The sequence below is a fragment of the Aphelocoma coerulescens genome, chromosome 14, assembly GCF_041296385.1.
Source record: "Aphelocoma coerulescens isolate FSJ_1873_10779 chromosome 14, UR_Acoe_1.0, whole genome shotgun sequence".
Taxonomy (NCBI): domain Eukaryota; kingdom Metazoa; phylum Chordata; class Aves; order Passeriformes; family Corvidae; genus Aphelocoma; species Aphelocoma coerulescens.
The window spans coordinates 10,768,558-10,785,452 of record NC_091028.1 but is presented as its reverse complement, the minus strand read 5'-3'; the positions used below and the strand labels follow the sequence as shown (position 1 = coordinate 10,785,452).

The window sequence follows — 16,895 nt, the reverse complement described above, 5'->3', positions numbered from 1 at the left end:
TTGAGGCATGAGGAAACAGTAAGCTTCAGCTTACTGGATATCAGACATGTTCTGTGCAAGCACATTGAGAATTCATTTTCATTCTCTCGCTGTTCCTCAGCAATAACATGCAGATTGGCTTGGAGTATTCCTGAACATAAATACGTCCTCCTCAGGTGCTGACTTCTTAAAATAATAAGTGGAACTAGACATGCAGGATTTCTACTTTGTCCATTATAATTCCAGTTTCATTGAATCATAGAGTAATGGAATAGTTTGGGTTGGAAGGAACCTTAAGGATCATCCAGAGTCCCCCCCCCGCCATGGGCAGAGACACTTTCCACTAGACCAGGCTGCTCCAAGCGCTGTCCAAGCTGGCCTTGAACACTTCCAGGGATGGGGCAGCCACAGCTTCTCTGGGCAACATTTTGGGAACTTTTGTGCTTCATCTAGTGAAGGCACTGTTGTTTGAGACCCTGTGAATGTTGTCTTATTTTCTCCAAAAGACTTTTTGTGTAATTTTGGAGAGTGCACTTGTTCCATGATGGAGATTTCAGCATGTGTGGGTTAATGGTCTTTTCTGTGTCACCACATTTTTCTGGCATATTTTGAGGGGAAGTACTCTTCTTGGGAGTGGTTTGTGATGCTTTGGGCAGATCAGTCTTCAGAAGAACCAGCAAATGTACTGTATAGCTCTTGTAAAAACCCAAAGAGAAGTTTATTTTAATTTTTTTTGTAATGGTTTTTCTTGTAGGCCCTGTGAGGGGACTAGAACTTGTCTAAAAGGTGCTGAAGAAAAAGAGAAAGTTTTGTTTTTATGACCAGAAGAGAGTTTGGCTGGTTTGCCTTGTTTTATTATCTCATTGAAATCCAGTTATCAGAGCAGTTATAAGCAGTGGGGTTAATTTCTGTACTTGCTTTGCTACAATGAATATAAAAATGTCATATATAAGAACTCAAACAAGTCTTGACAAATCAACCATGGATGTGCCCTATTCAGTGTGGCATTGGGGTTTCTTAAATCATAGAATGACTTGGGTTGGAAGGGGCCTTAAAGATCATTCAGTCACTAATAGATGCCCTCTGTCGTTCTACTGCTGCTCATTTTCTACTGATTGTCTTTTTTGCTGTATTTGTCCCACAAATAAGTCACACCGTGGAGAATTTATGCTGTAGCACCATCCCATCCATCTTTCCTATCAGCAGAATTGCTTTGACTTCGATCTGGGCTAATTAAGTGCCTGTATTTTTATGGCTATCTTAAGAGTAGTTAAGGAAAAGATAGCTGGAATATGTGTGCTTTTCCAAATGAGCCTGTAGGAGTTGTTAGGGCTTTGATCCTATGTATCCTGAAGTTTCTTTTTTCTTTCCTTTCTGAAAGGATGCTATCTAGAGTATTTCCATCGAAGTACTGTGGTAAACTTCCCAAGAGCATTCCTGTTTTCATAGGAAGAATCCCATTTCTTAGTTTTACGCAGGGCAAAATGTAATGTCTGCAGCCTGGGCAGGGTTTAATAAGACTCTGCATAGCACCAGGCAGGTTTGACTGTTCAGCTTATTCCTTGAATTGCTTCCCCAGTCACGTGCCCACAGAAGAGATCGATAAGTTACCTAATAGGACATTTAAAAACATTTCCACGATTCGCTGACGTGGGGGAATGGTGAGGTAAAGGAATAGATTTGCACTCGATCTGAGCATCACTACTGCGGTCTTGGCAAGCCCCTTGTTCTCGTGTGGAATTTGCTGCTGCAGTGGTGCATTGCAGGAAATAGATAAAAATCAACGCACAGAATGGATCCATGCAATGTATATATCCAGGGAAAGAGCCATGCATTTGAACCTTAAGAAGCTTATGTGTTTTCACAAGGCAAATAGACTTCCCACTGTTAGAAGAATCTTACTATAGAAGGACATGTGATTTAATTTGAATAAGGTCCATTATTTAAATGGTTTAAAAACACAATAGGCTCTTAAATGCATCTTTTATAGAGTACTTGAGAAATTATTTAGGTTTGTAAATGCTCGTGGAGGGGATGAGCACCTATCAAAAGAGAAGCAAAGAAGCAATTTCAACATAGTCATTTGAATTCCAGAGAACTGCTTTGTTCTTGTTGAAATACAACTTTTTACTACTGTGACTGTGTACAGGAAAAGCAAAATTACATTTTTAGAGTGTCCTCCTATTTTTACCTCAAGCTCATGCTGTCTTTTAAATTGCACAAGATTAAATTCCTCTCAAGTTTCATTCCAGCTTTGTACCTGTTGCAGAATTTTGTGCAAAACAAAAAATGGAAAAAGTTTTAAAAAATGCAGTGATTCAATATCCACCTCTTGGAACAACACATCATCCAGAATAAGGAGAGCAGGGGAAAAATCTGTATGTAGAATTAATGATACCTACTCAGTTCTCTGTTTCGCCCCCAGATATAATTATTAATTTCATCTGAGTTATGTAGTTACAGACTGACTTGCAGTGTTCTCTTGATGAGAGCCCTTGAACCAAAGTCATGTTTTTGTAACTTGGATAGACTTTGGCTACAACGTGGTTCTCATTTAAGAACATGTCTTCATTTCAGAGTGAATTCAGAAATGTGTGTTGTATTTCTTTTGAGTATTATCCATGCATGTAATCCCTATCAGATGAAAGGGGAAAAAGTTCCCTCAAGTTGCTTTCTAGCATGTTCAGTGCTTTCCTTTTTCTCTTCCACAGTTTTTTCAGTTACAAATAGAAGTAGGACTCACTAGGATCAGGAGCAAGCTGCTCACGTGGTCATAATGGTATATTTTTATTTACACTCCATTTGAGAACTGTGATGTTATTTAACAGCTTAGGCCATTTCATCTTTAATTATAAGCTGTGATCTTGTTGTCTTCAAACTTCAAGCAGATGGTCAGAGCCAAGTGTCCTGTTCAGACTGGGAGAGCTGTGTAGACATCTCCTCTCTGCCTTTTTTTTTTGGTTCTGCTGCTGTCTGCACATTTAGAATAACCCAGTTTAAGAAGTTACCTGTGATTTTCTAAATACTTACCAAACTCAAAAGTTCTGTAACTAGTGCACAATTTTTCTTGTACAAATAAAACCTTTACTGGTACCCCTGACTTCAGTGGGTCTGAGAATAAAATTTACAATATTGATGGCATGTTCTAAAGACGTAATTGACATTTCTAATTGGACAGTATCATAATTAAGACTTGGTTGTGGTAAGTGAGTGAACAATACTTAAGTTGATTTTTTAATTATTTAAAGCTGATGTGTCAGAGCAGTGCATTGACTCAGTAACTGAATCATCCTATCAGCATGTGGAGGAGTGATTTATATGCCATATCATGGAGAACTGTAGAATCAAATTCCCTCTTTTTCTCTCTTCAAGCCTAAGAACATGGCTTTGAAGTTTGCATTATTTAAATTTCTGAAATGTCCCAGCCCCTGTACTGGTGGCTGATGGATTTGTCACAGACTGGTGTTGGGAACACAGCACGGCGAGTCTGGGAGTAAATACAGACTTAAGGAGTGATAGAAATGTCATAAGGCAGATTTGACCCATTTTTGTTACTCCTGAGGTGCAGAGTACTCGAGAGTAATAAATTCTCTTGGCTGTGCTTTAATACTGGCTCTGTCCTCCCACAGGGTGGGAGAAACACCACAGTTGGAATAGCCACAGGGTCTCCAGCAAGGAGAGAAGCAGTGGTCGGTTACATGGCCTTTTGTGATTATCTGTCCTTTTTTTCTTTCAAAAAATAGGCCAAGGGAAGCACACTGTTCATCACTCAACATGAGCTGCTGTGGCTGCTTTAGATCTGGAAGAGAATTGGTTGCAAGATGAATGAATAAGAATAAAAATAAAACTCTGTGTCCAGGCTGTGATCTAAACATAGCGAGGGGAATAGGATAGGCAAAAATCCCCAGAGAGGATTGACTGTTCCTAAAATGTGAATATTAAGGCCTGGAACACTGAATATGTGAGGAAATGTTTAAATTTTACTTCAGTGTCTTGCTCTGTGGCCCAGTAAAGGCACTTCTTATCTGAAAATTTTCATTCTAAGGTCTCTGACTTTTCTGGTTTGGGTTTTTCTTCTTTCCCCTATTCTGCTGTTAAGGTAATGAATGCTGCAAACCTTTAATCAGTCTAGTCACTTTTGTTCATGTCTATAAAGAATTAAGAATTCAAGAAAGCAGAGTTTTATTGCAGGAACTGTCACAGATTCCTAAGGCTCTGCACAAGTGTTGCTTTCACCTTCTTTCAAGTCCTCTGAAGCACAATCTTGTAAGGAATAGCTTGGCAGAGCTGAGGTAACACTTCTGGAGCACAAACACTGCTCCTGGGGAACAAAACAGGTTATGATGGCAAACTTAGACATGGAGGGAGAATTTCCCACGTACACCTATATTCTCTAAGAAGGCATATTTAGAGCTGCCCAACAAGCACCTTAATCTGTGCAGACTGAGAATAAAGTTGTTTCTGAAGAAGGTTTGGGCTGGAAAATGAAGCATACCCACCAAAAACTTCTAGTAACGATTTAACATGTTAGAAAATTAAATACTTTCCCTTGTTCCTGATGTGTCTAAACATTGTATCTGTTTTACACAAAAGACTTACTTTAGAAGATGGGGAAATAGAAGTAAATTTGGTTTGGGAAGCATTTACTTTCCTAATGTTACAAATTTGTACCTGATCAAACATTGCAGGGATCCATAACTAGTGTTTGCTTTAAGACTGCCTTAAGAATCTGCTTCTTTGAGTTACTTGTGAACATGTACAGGGTGGCAACACCTTCCTTATGATCTTTTAACCTCCCAATCCTCCCACTGTCTTGTTAGTGTTACCTCGATCATCTTTTCCCCTGTACCTTTGTGGTGGATATGTTTTGCAGACTGTGAAAGGTAGGAGGCCTTTGGCTTATAAGCTTGTAGCTAAAAATCTCTCTGTTCTGAAAGTGCTTTGATATATTTAGTGTGAGCATAAGATGCAAGACTCCTGAGTACCACAGTGGAAAACTTCTAAAAAGATGTTTTCCTCTTATCATATTGAGTTAAATAAAAATTGTACTTCTAAAGCTATTTCTGAAATAGCTGCAAATATGGAAGGAGAGTGTGTAATAGCTCAGGTCACTGGATGCCTCTTGCTTTCCCTGCACTATTGGCTTTGTAGGGATAGTTTGTTTCCATTGGTTCATTTCAGGAGCCAGTATTACATGAAGCTGAAACAGGTTTGTGGGATTTTAGAACAACTGATGCTCCTGCCCAGTGTGACCTTGCTTTAGGTGGAGCCTGAGCTGGCCCAGGACAGAGCAGGACTTGTCAGATCGAGAAGTGTTAGGGCAGAACATCAGTGGATGTGTTCATTTTCTCCACTGCTGCTCTGATGGTTGAATGGTAAACTAGTAATAAGCTGTTCTGACAATTTGGGGAAGATTTGGAGTGTCAGCACTCTCATTTTTGACCTACTGATGCCTGCTGCTTTCTTTTTTAACTCATTTCATATCATGACTGTTCACAGCATGGAGAGCAGTGTTTTAGAGGTGGACTCTTGACTTGTCTTACAGGTGTTCACAGTGTGTGTCGTGCACTAATGTTTTCACCCTCTTTTGCTGGGCTAAACCTCCTCTATAGAGGTTACAAAGCTGTTGCTGGAGGTCTGGGCCTGTGAGTTACCCCAGCCCTGGCAGCAGTACAGGAGATCAGTAGAGGGTGAAACACTGCAGAGGGAATTGGGGTAGCTAATGCTGTCACAACTATCAGTAACTCTGTAGGTGCATACACCATTTATATTGGGCAAGATCGTTCTTTCCTATCATTTAAAAAACTGATTCTAATCTTCCAGAAAGAAAATGCTCAAGGTCTCTTCTGGTTTCTGTGTGTGGTTTGTTGGAATATCAGAGCAAAAACAAAGGGGACAGACAGAGGTTCAGTATGGACTGAAGGAAGACTGGCTGGGGACATAAAGATGAGGGATTGAGTATGGTGTGGGGAGAGAATGGGGTGAAAGATGGGGAGTGGGGTACTCGAGGATGAGGATAATACAGGAAAGAAGCAGGTAGGGAGCAAATGAAAATAAGGAGGGAGCAGGATAATAGTGGGAAAAGGTGTGAAGGAAGGGGAAAACTCTACTTTCATGTCTTGGCTAAGGAAGGCATGTTCCTGTATCTTGGAGGAGGAGAAGTGACAGGTTGATTCTGTAGCTGAAATCCTGGTTGACTTCCCTAAAGCATCCAGACCATAAGACCTGACTTGCTTTTTTAAAAAGCTGAATCCTGTTTTAAAGCAAGCTGGTGACTGTATGGATCAGACTGATTCTCGTTACTCATTTGCAGTATTCTGTTTCATCTTAGACTGTAGCCTCAAGAGATGTGAGCAGGGGTGGGAGTATTATGAAACAAAGTAATTTGATTATTTGGGGTGGGGTGGGAGGGTGGCAGCTTTGTTTTAACTTAGCAAATTGTTTAAAAGCACAGACAGATAAAAAGCAGACAGCTAATCTGGTTAAGAATAGCCACTATGGTTTTTGATATTGATTTCTTTCCACACTCTGTCATCTTTTAACCTTGTTTTCTTACAACTTTTGAAAACCCATCTTGAGCTGAACTGAACAAATAGAGGATATGGATAAAATAGCTTGCTTTCAAGAAGTGAATCAACTTCTCTTTCAATTTACCACTACATTTCTTTTACATTCTTCAATTTCTCTTAATTTCCATTGCAGTAAAAACTCTTACAGATATGAATTTTCTGCCTTTTAGCCTAAAATGACCAGCTTTTACATGCTTGTTATGTCATGTGTTTACAATACATTTAATGCTAAAAGATTTATTTTTAGCTGGCTCAGTAAAATAGCTGGTTGCTGGAGTTGTTGTCATAGCAGCAATCTTAACAGATAGGCTCATCCTATTTAGCTTTTGCAGCCAACGAGCGGCCGTTAGGCAACAGTTTGACAGTTCTGCAGCATTTTTCTAAAGATGGAAATTGTGCTGGTGGTGGTGAATTTTTTTTGGCCTTACTTTAAAATATTTCTTTCTGTAGGTGTGTGGAGTTCGATTCAACATTTTCCCCTAACAACTTATGATAACTTTGAATACACAACATGTGAGATTCAGAATTTAAGTCTTAATTTGTAGGAGCTTGAAAATAAATTACATGGTGCAACATATTGCAAGCTGCTTTGATGATTTTTTTTTTAAAAAGCCAGAAATATTCTGAGAGAAAAATGCCAGACTAGAGAACAAGATTGTGCATCATTTATTCAGCAGTAATTTTAAGTCGTGGCAGACTGGGCAAGTATTACTGAAGAACTTTGTGGGTTGTTTTTGATGAAATGCACTGCCTGGGTTAGATGATATCTTAGGATTTTAGTAATCCCAATTCTTACTTTCTTAATATGAAGAGCATAGGGTCCTTCTGTATTGACAAGCAAAGAAGTAGTATTTTCAGATTAGTCTGTAAAATTAGACATACCTCTAAGTGTTCCCCCCTAGCTCTTAGCTGTTAAAAAAGTTCAGTTGCCCTCAGGTCTGAACGTAGTTCTGTCTGAGATGAAATGTGAGTTTACTGTGAGGAATTTCTCCTGTCTGTAACTTCCAGTCAGATGGTATTGAACCTAAATTACTTTCAATGTGGTTGAGCAAAAGACTTACTCTCAAAACTCTCTTAAGTCTCTTAGTAGACAGAGTAATTAAAAAAAAATACTGAAGTATTTTAGTTTAATGCTAAGAGATGGGTTTGGGTGCTGTTGGCTTAGGGTGCTTCAATTATGATTAGGAGTCAAAAAGTCTATTTAACCTTCCAATGACTTTCTTGTTCCTTAAGCCTCACTTGTTAAAATGTATTGTTATTACAGACTGTCATATCAAGTGTGTGTGCTTATCAATTTCCAATCAATTACGGCAACTTTCCTCACATCTCCCCATTCTTGGTCATTTTGGGGAATAGTTCAGGCTGTTGCTTTCAGCTTCTGGTTCAAAGCCAGTCTCAGAATAGCAAAGGCAGCTTCTGTAACTCTGGCTGGTATGGATTTGATATTGTGCCACTGTTTGGTGGACTAATGTAGAAAACTCTAATGAGTGAATCTGGCAGAATTTCCCAGCAGAAAAATGAAATATCATATACCCACACACATTTTAATGTTCAAGTTACGTTACAGCTTTTGAGTGCATCAAGGAGGTTGGTGCTCAGAAAAAGCAGAGTTCTTGCTGTGGTCCCACCACCCAAGCTCCTGCCTCTTCACTTAACATCCCTGCTGGGCAGCTGCTTTCCCTGGGTTCTGGTGGTCATCTGAATCTTGAGACCTGCTCCCTGATAGGACTTGGAAATAGCTTGGACAAATGGAAGGGTGCTCTCTGTTGTTTTGTCCAACTGGTGGTTTTGTTGTGTGAGGACAGAACTGTTTCCCTGCTGGTCTGCAGCATTCCAAAGGCACCGAATGAAAAGGAAAGGCAGCAGTGAGAGCTACACCCGATTACCTGGACTTGGGATGTGTTTCTGTCACTCACAATCTGTGTCTGTTTTGCTGTTTCAGGCAAAGTCGTGCATTTGTCATATGTGTGGTGCCCACCTGAACAGACTCCACTCTTGCCTCTACTGTGTCTTCTTTGGCTGTTTTACAAAGAAACATATTCACGAGCACGCGAAGACAAAGCGACACAATTTAGGTGAGTTCTTATCCTAATGGTGCTCATAACCCTCTGTGTTATCCCTGTCCATTCCAGTCCAATAAAGTGATATTTTCCTGTAGTTACCTCACTAGGCAGAGAGATAGTTTTATTTGTAGTCTGGTTTAGTTTAGTGGCATTATTCTAAACTTGGTGCTCAAACTTCCGTTGCATCACTGTTAAGTTTATGTTCACAACTTGTAATTTGTTTAGTATCTTGGTATTTATGAATTAATGTCATATATAAAAATGTGAGGAGGCAGAGTTTTGTGGGTTTCTTTCCTAAGTGTTAAAAATGGTGGGTTTAATGCCTGGAACTAGAACATTTATTTCAGTAAAGTTTTTTTTCAGGAGGTCATAATCACTTCTTTTCTTGCTGAGGAAAAACCCCATCATTTCTATCACAAAGAAGGCTAATCAAGTAGCAATCAGAATTATTTGAACTGCTGAAGTTTGAGGGGGTGATTTTCTTCATTCTTCTGTGTTGGCTTCTTACTTCTAGCGGGGTCAATAACCTAAGGAGTAAGAAAACAGTTTATTTGATATGGAGTACTTTTCCCTCAACCATCTCAAAAAATGCTGGTTAAAGGCCAACAAGTTCTTCTCTTCTGTCAGCTTTGGTGCTATGTCATGTTCAAAACCAAAAGCCTTTGGTTTTGTTTTGAATTACCTATTGCTTATAGTTTAGAACATTTTCGAGTTACAATGCAAAATCCTGATCTATATTCTATATTAAAATTCCATTTTAAAATGGATGGATATAATTTTTCTCCAAATTAAAATATTTTCTTGGTGGAGTGATGTAAGAAACAGGAAAAAAAAGGCATTATTTCATGGCACAAATTTGCTCTTGACCAGCATGGCCACCATTCCTAATTTAATTTATCCTTAGTGCTTATGGAACAAACTGTCTTTATTTTCCATGAAGACAGAGAAGCTCCAGAAGGCCAACAGTGCTGTGTACTCCTGTGCTTAAGAAATGGGTGTGTAAGTTTACTATTTTTGGAAAAGATGATTTAAACCAGCAGATCGTTATAGTTTCTTCCTCCATATGTGTCAAGAAAGAAAAAGATGAGACTCAGTAGTGGTATAGTTTAAGTTTGTAAATGTCTTGAAAAATGGAATACTGGAAAACAGTACTGAAAATTCCATCATGGTATGGCTAAGAACACTGGGACTGTTCAGCTCACAGGAGAGAAGGCGCAGGGCAACCTCATGGGTGGGTACAAATATCTGAAAGAGGGGTTAAAAAAAGTGTGTTGGGCTCTTTCCAGTGGTGTCCAAGAGGCAGCGAGGACAAAGTGAAATACAGGAGGTTCTGTCTGATCATCACACAACTGTAAGGGTGACCGAGGACTGGAGCAAGTTGCACTGAGAGGTTGTGGTCTATCCCCGAATATATTCAGAATCTCTCTGGACATGGGCCTGGGGCAGCCTGGATGTTCTGGATGGCCCTGCTGGAGCAGGGGCTGGACAAGGTGACCTCAGAGGTCCTTGCCAACCTCAGCTGTTTTTTGAAAACTGAAAGTACCAAACCAACCCTCTGTGACATTTTTTAGTTGCTTTTTTCAGAGTGTGGTCTCAAAGAGCTTTTAAAGTCGATTCATTAGCTGAAATTATTTTGAAATCTTTACCAACACAGAAGTGCAAATTATTTGAGGTAAACTCAAAGAATTTCTGGTAAAAGGGAGGGGGGTATGTGTGTATATATATATATATATATATATAAAACAACCTTTCATGCTAATACAAGTTTATGGCTACATGTAAGGTTTAAAAAAATACTGTGCTAAATTGAGACTGTCAACAGTATTTACCTGTTTATCTGTGGACACTTTGTAAACACTAATGTTTTTACCACTAAACATATTTATGGAGAACTTTTTAAAAAAGCTTTATAACTACACACATTCTCAGCTGCTGTTTATGTGTTTGGGAAGCTTAAATTCAAATTATTTTTTGTGTGAGGTAGAATTTGCTGTTGTCTGCTGTGGTGAATTAGCTTCTGTTTTCTTAAAGGAAAACCAAAACTGGATGGAGGAGGGAGATTCTTAAAGATGCTCTTGCTTAAGGACTGTTGTAGTTATTGTCGTGGCACTAGACAATTAAGACTATGTCAGATAAGGTACTTCCCAAATGGAATAGCCTTTAGATAAAAAGGGCAAGAGTTAATTAAGCCAAAGCACAAAATACTTTACTGAATCATCCCAAAAAGGATTCTTCTGCAGCTAAATATAAATTACTTGGTGCACAAATACACATAACGTGAAGACTGTGCAAGCGACTGCTCGATTTCTAGTTTTGGAGATTCCTTTCTCTCTTTTTTTTTAATGTATGTTTTGATGTTTAATTTCCAGCTGCATGTGAAATGAGCTTTAAAAATATTTTTGTAGTTTTACTAGTGCTTTTGGTTGCTTTTCCTGCTGCAGTTTTAGTTGGGAAAATAACATCTGATAGGCAAAAACAAGCTAAGTGCTTTGAAATTTCAAAACGAAGAGGAATTATTTTAAAGCACTTGGTGACTTTTTGCTGAGCCAACATCAGTCTCCATGGAGACAGGCAGGAGCTGCACACTTAATCGCAGTTGTAAGAAACACCATGGATTTCAGCTGTAACAGCTGTCTGAGCATGGAAGGGATGTGTTTGCAGCTTACTGCTGTGTGTTTCAGGAGGCTCCAGCATCATATTCCAGAGTGGTTTTAAATACATCCCTTGCTATCTCTGCTTCCCTGAACAATCTAAATTAGGCACTCACAATCTGACCTTACAGTGATACCTGTGCTCTTGCATCTGCCTCCCTGTTCAATGTATATTAATAACACTGTACTTAATTTAATGTATTCCTTGAGTTGTGGATGTGGGTGACGGGTAGATGAGGTAAGATCCAGCTATAGGAGCTGTTTTTTTTTATTCTCTGCATTGCACAGTCTCTCTCAGTCAATCTCCAGGACAGGCTGATATTCCCACTGGGCTCTGTGTGTCTTTTATGAGGAGTTGTGAAATGGTGAGAGCAAAGTCCTTACTGATCTCTTCTGGGATTCTTTGTATTTTTGATCCTGGCAGATGTTTCCTTTTCTTCACCTGTCGGAAACTGAACTATTTTTAACTTTTCTTATTGCAACTCTTATATGATTCTCAACATCCTCATCATACTTCACTTTTCCAGTTCTAATGTGTCCATCTCTGGTGCAACCCTTTGGATTAAGACAGTTTGCTTGCTAATGACTTGCATTCTTAGTTAATGCTTCCATGACTTTTACTTTGTGCTTCTAAACCTGCTGTTCAAAACAAAGCTGGTATTGTTACTTGGGAGTTAAACTCAGTGACTCCAAAACTTCTTTTCTGATTGGTGGTACTTGTCTGCCTCTTCAGTGGTAGTGATTGGAGTTCCACTCTTGTGCTGTTGCCTCTTTGCTAAGTAACTTGAAATCATTCTGGAGCTATTTTTATTATCCTAAATGAATATGTGCCATCAACATACTCTGTCATCTTCCTCAATAATCCTTCCAAATCAGGTTCAGCACCTGGGGAATCTGCTAGTGGTTTCTATCCTTGTAAAAATTGATGGTCTCTTCCTTCTCTTTTCTACAGCTGCTCAATGAAGGAAAATACACATTAACTTAGTCCCAGAGTAGCAGGAGCAGGAAGATGTCTGTGAACAGTAATTCTAAAAGAGAAGAGATGTTGGTGCTTTAAAGTTCATCTCAAAACTGTAGCAGTGATTAATTTATCAGTTTCCTGACTGGGACTGTAAAATCCTGGGCAGACACCAAATGAAGTTTTAGTATTCTTTCTGAGTGAATATTTTCTGTTACATAATGTTGCTTTTTTAATATATGCACACACTCTTAGCTGCAGGAAAGCCCACTGGTATAAGGCTTGGGACAGTCTGTTACAGATGGCCATTCTGAGTTAGACTAGTTCCGTTATGGTATCAAAGCTCTGTGCAAAGCTATTTATTTAAACTCACTGCTGACGAGCCAACTTGTGCATGTCCATGCTGTGCCTCTCTCTATTAAAGATGCACTTGTAACACCTGAACAGTGTCTCTGAAACAGCACCTCTGATGCAGGTTTTGGGTGAAGTCTTGATCTGCTCTGAGGCCTCATTCTGTAGTTCAGGAATAGAGGGAGGTGAGTTAGCAGGAGTGAGGTTCAGTGGTTTAAAGTCTAAACGAGAGAGAGTTGGAAGACTGAACTATTATTCCATTTCTAGGGACACTGGCAAACAGTTCATTATGGAATTAGTCCTGTTAGGGCACATTCATTATTTATTAGATCACAAACTGTTTCTTGAGGAACTGTTTTCTTTTAAGTATATGCTGATGTAAAATTCAGTCCAATAAATACATTTGTGGTGAGAGGAACTGGGTGGGTGAGCCTAATAATAATGCTCATAGATTAAGTTGAGGATTTTTGGTACAATTCAAAAAGCTTCTACTTCCTCTGGAAAACAAATAACTAATTTTTTTTCATCTGATTCAGAGGAAATATGACAGAAAGCTGGTTTCTTTACTGAAGTTGGTAAAAGAGAAAAATCTGATCACTGCTGTTACTGCATACCTGTCTGAAATTTAATATATAGAATCAGAACACTTCTGTAAAGGAATGACAGTAAAAGCTGTTTAATTTTCATTTGAGTTGGAAGGTGTTGACTGTAGTGTTGCTTCTGCCAGTTCTTTTTTAAACAGCAAAGATTTTCATAACACCCTATGTGGAAAGGGCAATTAAAGCTGTTCTCAGTACAGTTTACTGCACTGCTGGAGTAGTAGTTAGATTGTTTTTTTCTGTTCACATCCAGGCTCAGAAAGGGGTAGAGAAGGTCATCTGGGCATTTTACCAGCCTGTTGATTTGAGTTCTAATGCTTTACTTGGTGATGGTGTGGAGAAGCCTGTTGAGGAAATGAAGGTGAATGGAAAGCAGCGCACAAACAGTGTTTGCAGTTCTGTCAGAGGTGGATGGTATCACATTAATATGTCTTTTTTGATAACAAAACTGATTTTCACAGAAAAAAGGAAATACACTGAACCTGACTTGTCTGGATCAAGTAAAGGATTTGACATTTTGCCCCCTTGGAAATTATTACTTGGGGTAGAAATGGCAGGGATCAATATGAGAATCATGGTGCATAAGAGGCAAGAAAAAGGGAAATTGATGAATGAACTGAAAGCAGAGTGTGTAGGACACAGACTTAATTAGCAGAACCAGTCCTGGTTTACTGCTATTTTCTAGTAATTGAGGAGAGGGAATTTTGTCTGTGTATGACATTCCTGATGGTCACAAAGTTCAGAGGTGTTATTTGTACTGAGGAAGGCTGGGGTAGCCCTGTGAATTAAATAACCTCAGTGACTACAGCAAAAAAAGGGTAAAATTTGATAGGAGAAGGTACAAAATATTGCACTTCAACATAATATCCTTGTGATGCCAATTGGAGGATCATTGATTGGAAGAAGAGGAAAAGGAGGAAAGCATTTTGGATGCACAGGTCAATTGCAGGGTACAGCTTGAACTTTCAATATTCCCGATTGCCGTTAACAGTATCTGCTGCTCTGGATGTTGTGTGCAAAGTATTGCAGGGAAATCCTCTTTTGCTTATGTGAGGCACATTCCAGCATGGCATTCCTGTGCCTTAGCTCAAGCTTGGAGCCAGACTGGATTCATAAGGCAGCAGCAGGAAAGTTCATTGGAACTGTCTTCTGCTGGGAGCTGCTCTGGAAGGTGCAGGTAAGTGATGAGCTCCTGCCAGCCATCCCTCAAAAGCTCCTTTTAGTATCAGAAAAGACTCCTGAAGAGTTCTCTCTATACCTGGAATATTCTTATCCCTCAGAAAACCAACTTGCTGAATATTTACCTATGTATTTCCAGCTCTGGATGTATCTGCTTGCCTCAGACCCAACCACAAAGTTCTGTGCAGTTCTGGATCTTGCTACTGCTTCTACTGAAAATACTGTTATTTAGATAAGTCTCCACTGTTGCTCAGATGAGAATATGCAGATGAGTATAAGCAGTTTGTATCGCATCATGCACAGCAGCTCCAAACTTGGTGACTGTGATTTGGGGATTCTTCCCCCAGATTTCTGAAAAAAACCCAGCAAGATTAAGTAAGGGAGTGTTAAACAATTTCTCTCCTTTAAACCTGAGTAATATTTTGAGAGATCAGGAAGAGGTGCTGTAGCAGGAGGATGTAATTCTTCTCAGTTTTTAAAGGTTTGCTGCGAAGAGGGGAGCTGTGGAAGGTTGTATGGTCAGAGGAGGGCAGGGAGAAGACTGACAAAAGGCAAAGTATATTTTATAGTAGGGCAGCTTAAGTATAGGAATGCCACAGTGTCCTCTGCAGCATATTGGGGCATGCACACATATGTAGGTACTGTGTGTGTACAATACAGGTGTTTCTGAATGAGGTCAAGGAGCTGGAATTAATATTCTGCTCCTAACAACTTAACATAAAGTGGTTTGACACACTGTGACTCCTCTAAATTAACAGTTAAAAGCCTATTTGCTGTCTAGATTCCATAGGGATAGCAGGACATTTTTTCTTCATCTTTCCTGGCTTGGATTCATATGGAGTTGTAGGATGATATTCTAAACCATCACAGAAGTGAGTGTACAGCACAGGGGCTGCCCATTTGGCTCCTGGTGTTAAGTGGTTTGCAGCATAGCATTGGGTGCTTGCCATGTTTGGATTGCAGGCAAATCGAATTTAAACATTAAAATTCTAGATCCATATGGGCCCAACAGGCATCTTGGAGACTTCAGAGCCACAAAAACACTTTTCACCTGTTGGCTCCTGGTTTAAAAAAAGAATAAAAAGTAACACTTAATGGAATAGTTCTTCATTATTACGAGAAGATACTGAATATGAGAGGGAAGGATAATGCTAGACCTTGACCATCATTTTTAATGTGGATTAAAGGATTTGGTATGTGAGGCTGCACTTTTGGCAACAGAAGGAAGTTTGGGGTTTGTTTTTGGTTTTGGGTCTTTTTTTTTCCCCCCCCAACAGTAAATACCTGCAATTCTCAATGGCTGGATCATAATTTAGCAGGAGTAGTCTCTTTTCCACTTACTTTCCTCCCTTCTTATCAGTTCAGGAATTCTGACCTGTGGTGCAGATTCCACGTGCCAGGAAATCGGGAGGAAGGCAATCAGATGCCTGCTTTGTGCTGATAGATCAGAGACAAGATCCAGTGGAGAACTGGCTGAAGTTTAACATATCACTTCTTGGGAACCTGAGCCAATTATCTGGAATGGGTTTAATGATTAACACTCAAGGTGAGAAATCAGGGAGCACAGATTAGCTTTGGGTGTTGGCTTAACATGGTCTAAAAGAATTGCCAATTTAGCTTCCTTTGTTACAGAAGTTGAAGAATATGCAGGTGACTTACATAGAACACAGTGTGTGTTGATTTGAGGTTGATAATATGCCAAGACTGAGTCACAGAAATTCACAATGGATTTAATTTCAGTACAGGTGAAAACTGACCTGAATTTTGAGTTGCTGCTGGATGTTTTTTTTTTTTCTACTTGAGTGCACCCAGTGATCCAAGGGAGATGATACCAAAACATGATTCACAAATATCTCCTGTCTGATGAATGGTATTGAATATTATGGTGAAGTATCTCATTCCCAGCTGTGTAAAATCAGTTCTTTTCACCTGGGTCTTTCAAAAACTGAACATCCAAGTTTTTTTACCTGGATGAGACATGCATGTGCACACTCTGGATGTGGCACACTTCCCTGCTTTTGTTGTGTTCCCATCATCTCTGGTCTCTTTCATATTTTCACAAGGCCATCAGTGGATATAGTTGGCAAAATAAAGCACTTGGGCTTAAGTAAAACACTTGGCTCCCAGATGGAGAGTTTGAAGACCTTTTGCTGCCAGATTTAAACTTTCACCCCTGAGCTGTTGTTTTTTAAAACATAGTGTTCCTTGCACCAGTAGATAAAGTTGTTGTCATTCCTGCATGATCTTCTGTGTTGCCTCCTTGTTTCTCTAAACTGATAGTTTTACTTTTAAATGAAAAATAAAATGTATTTTCATTCCTCTCCTGCATTACAGCTGCTTACAATTTAGTATGTAAAGGGGTATGAGATCAGACTTGAAAGGAAGGGCAGCTTGTTGCCAGCACAGAAGGTATAAAAGCAAAGGGAAATGTTACATTCCAAGAGGTCTTTTCATTCTTAAATTGCTCTGCCTGTGATCACCAAGTAGGTATTTTGAATTCCTAAACCAGGAATCTAGATTGATCATATTTAATAAAATGACACTGT

General features: G+C 39.3%; 1 protein-coding gene across 3 annotated transcripts in view; it reads left to right on the top strand.

The window, feature by feature from the left end:
- USP22 (ubiquitin specific peptidase 22) overlaps positions 1-16,895 on the top strand; it is a 95,923-nt gene that overhangs the window by 24,438 nt on the left and 54,590 nt on the right. For all 3 annotated transcript variants that reach the window (XM_069029645.1, XM_069029644.1, XM_069029646.1), the window contains exon 2: positions 8,491-8,623. In XM_069029645.1, coding sequence (XP_068885746.1) covers positions 8,491-8,623 — 133 coding nt within the window. The remainder of the gene's footprint in view (positions 1-8,490; positions 8,624-16,895) is intronic.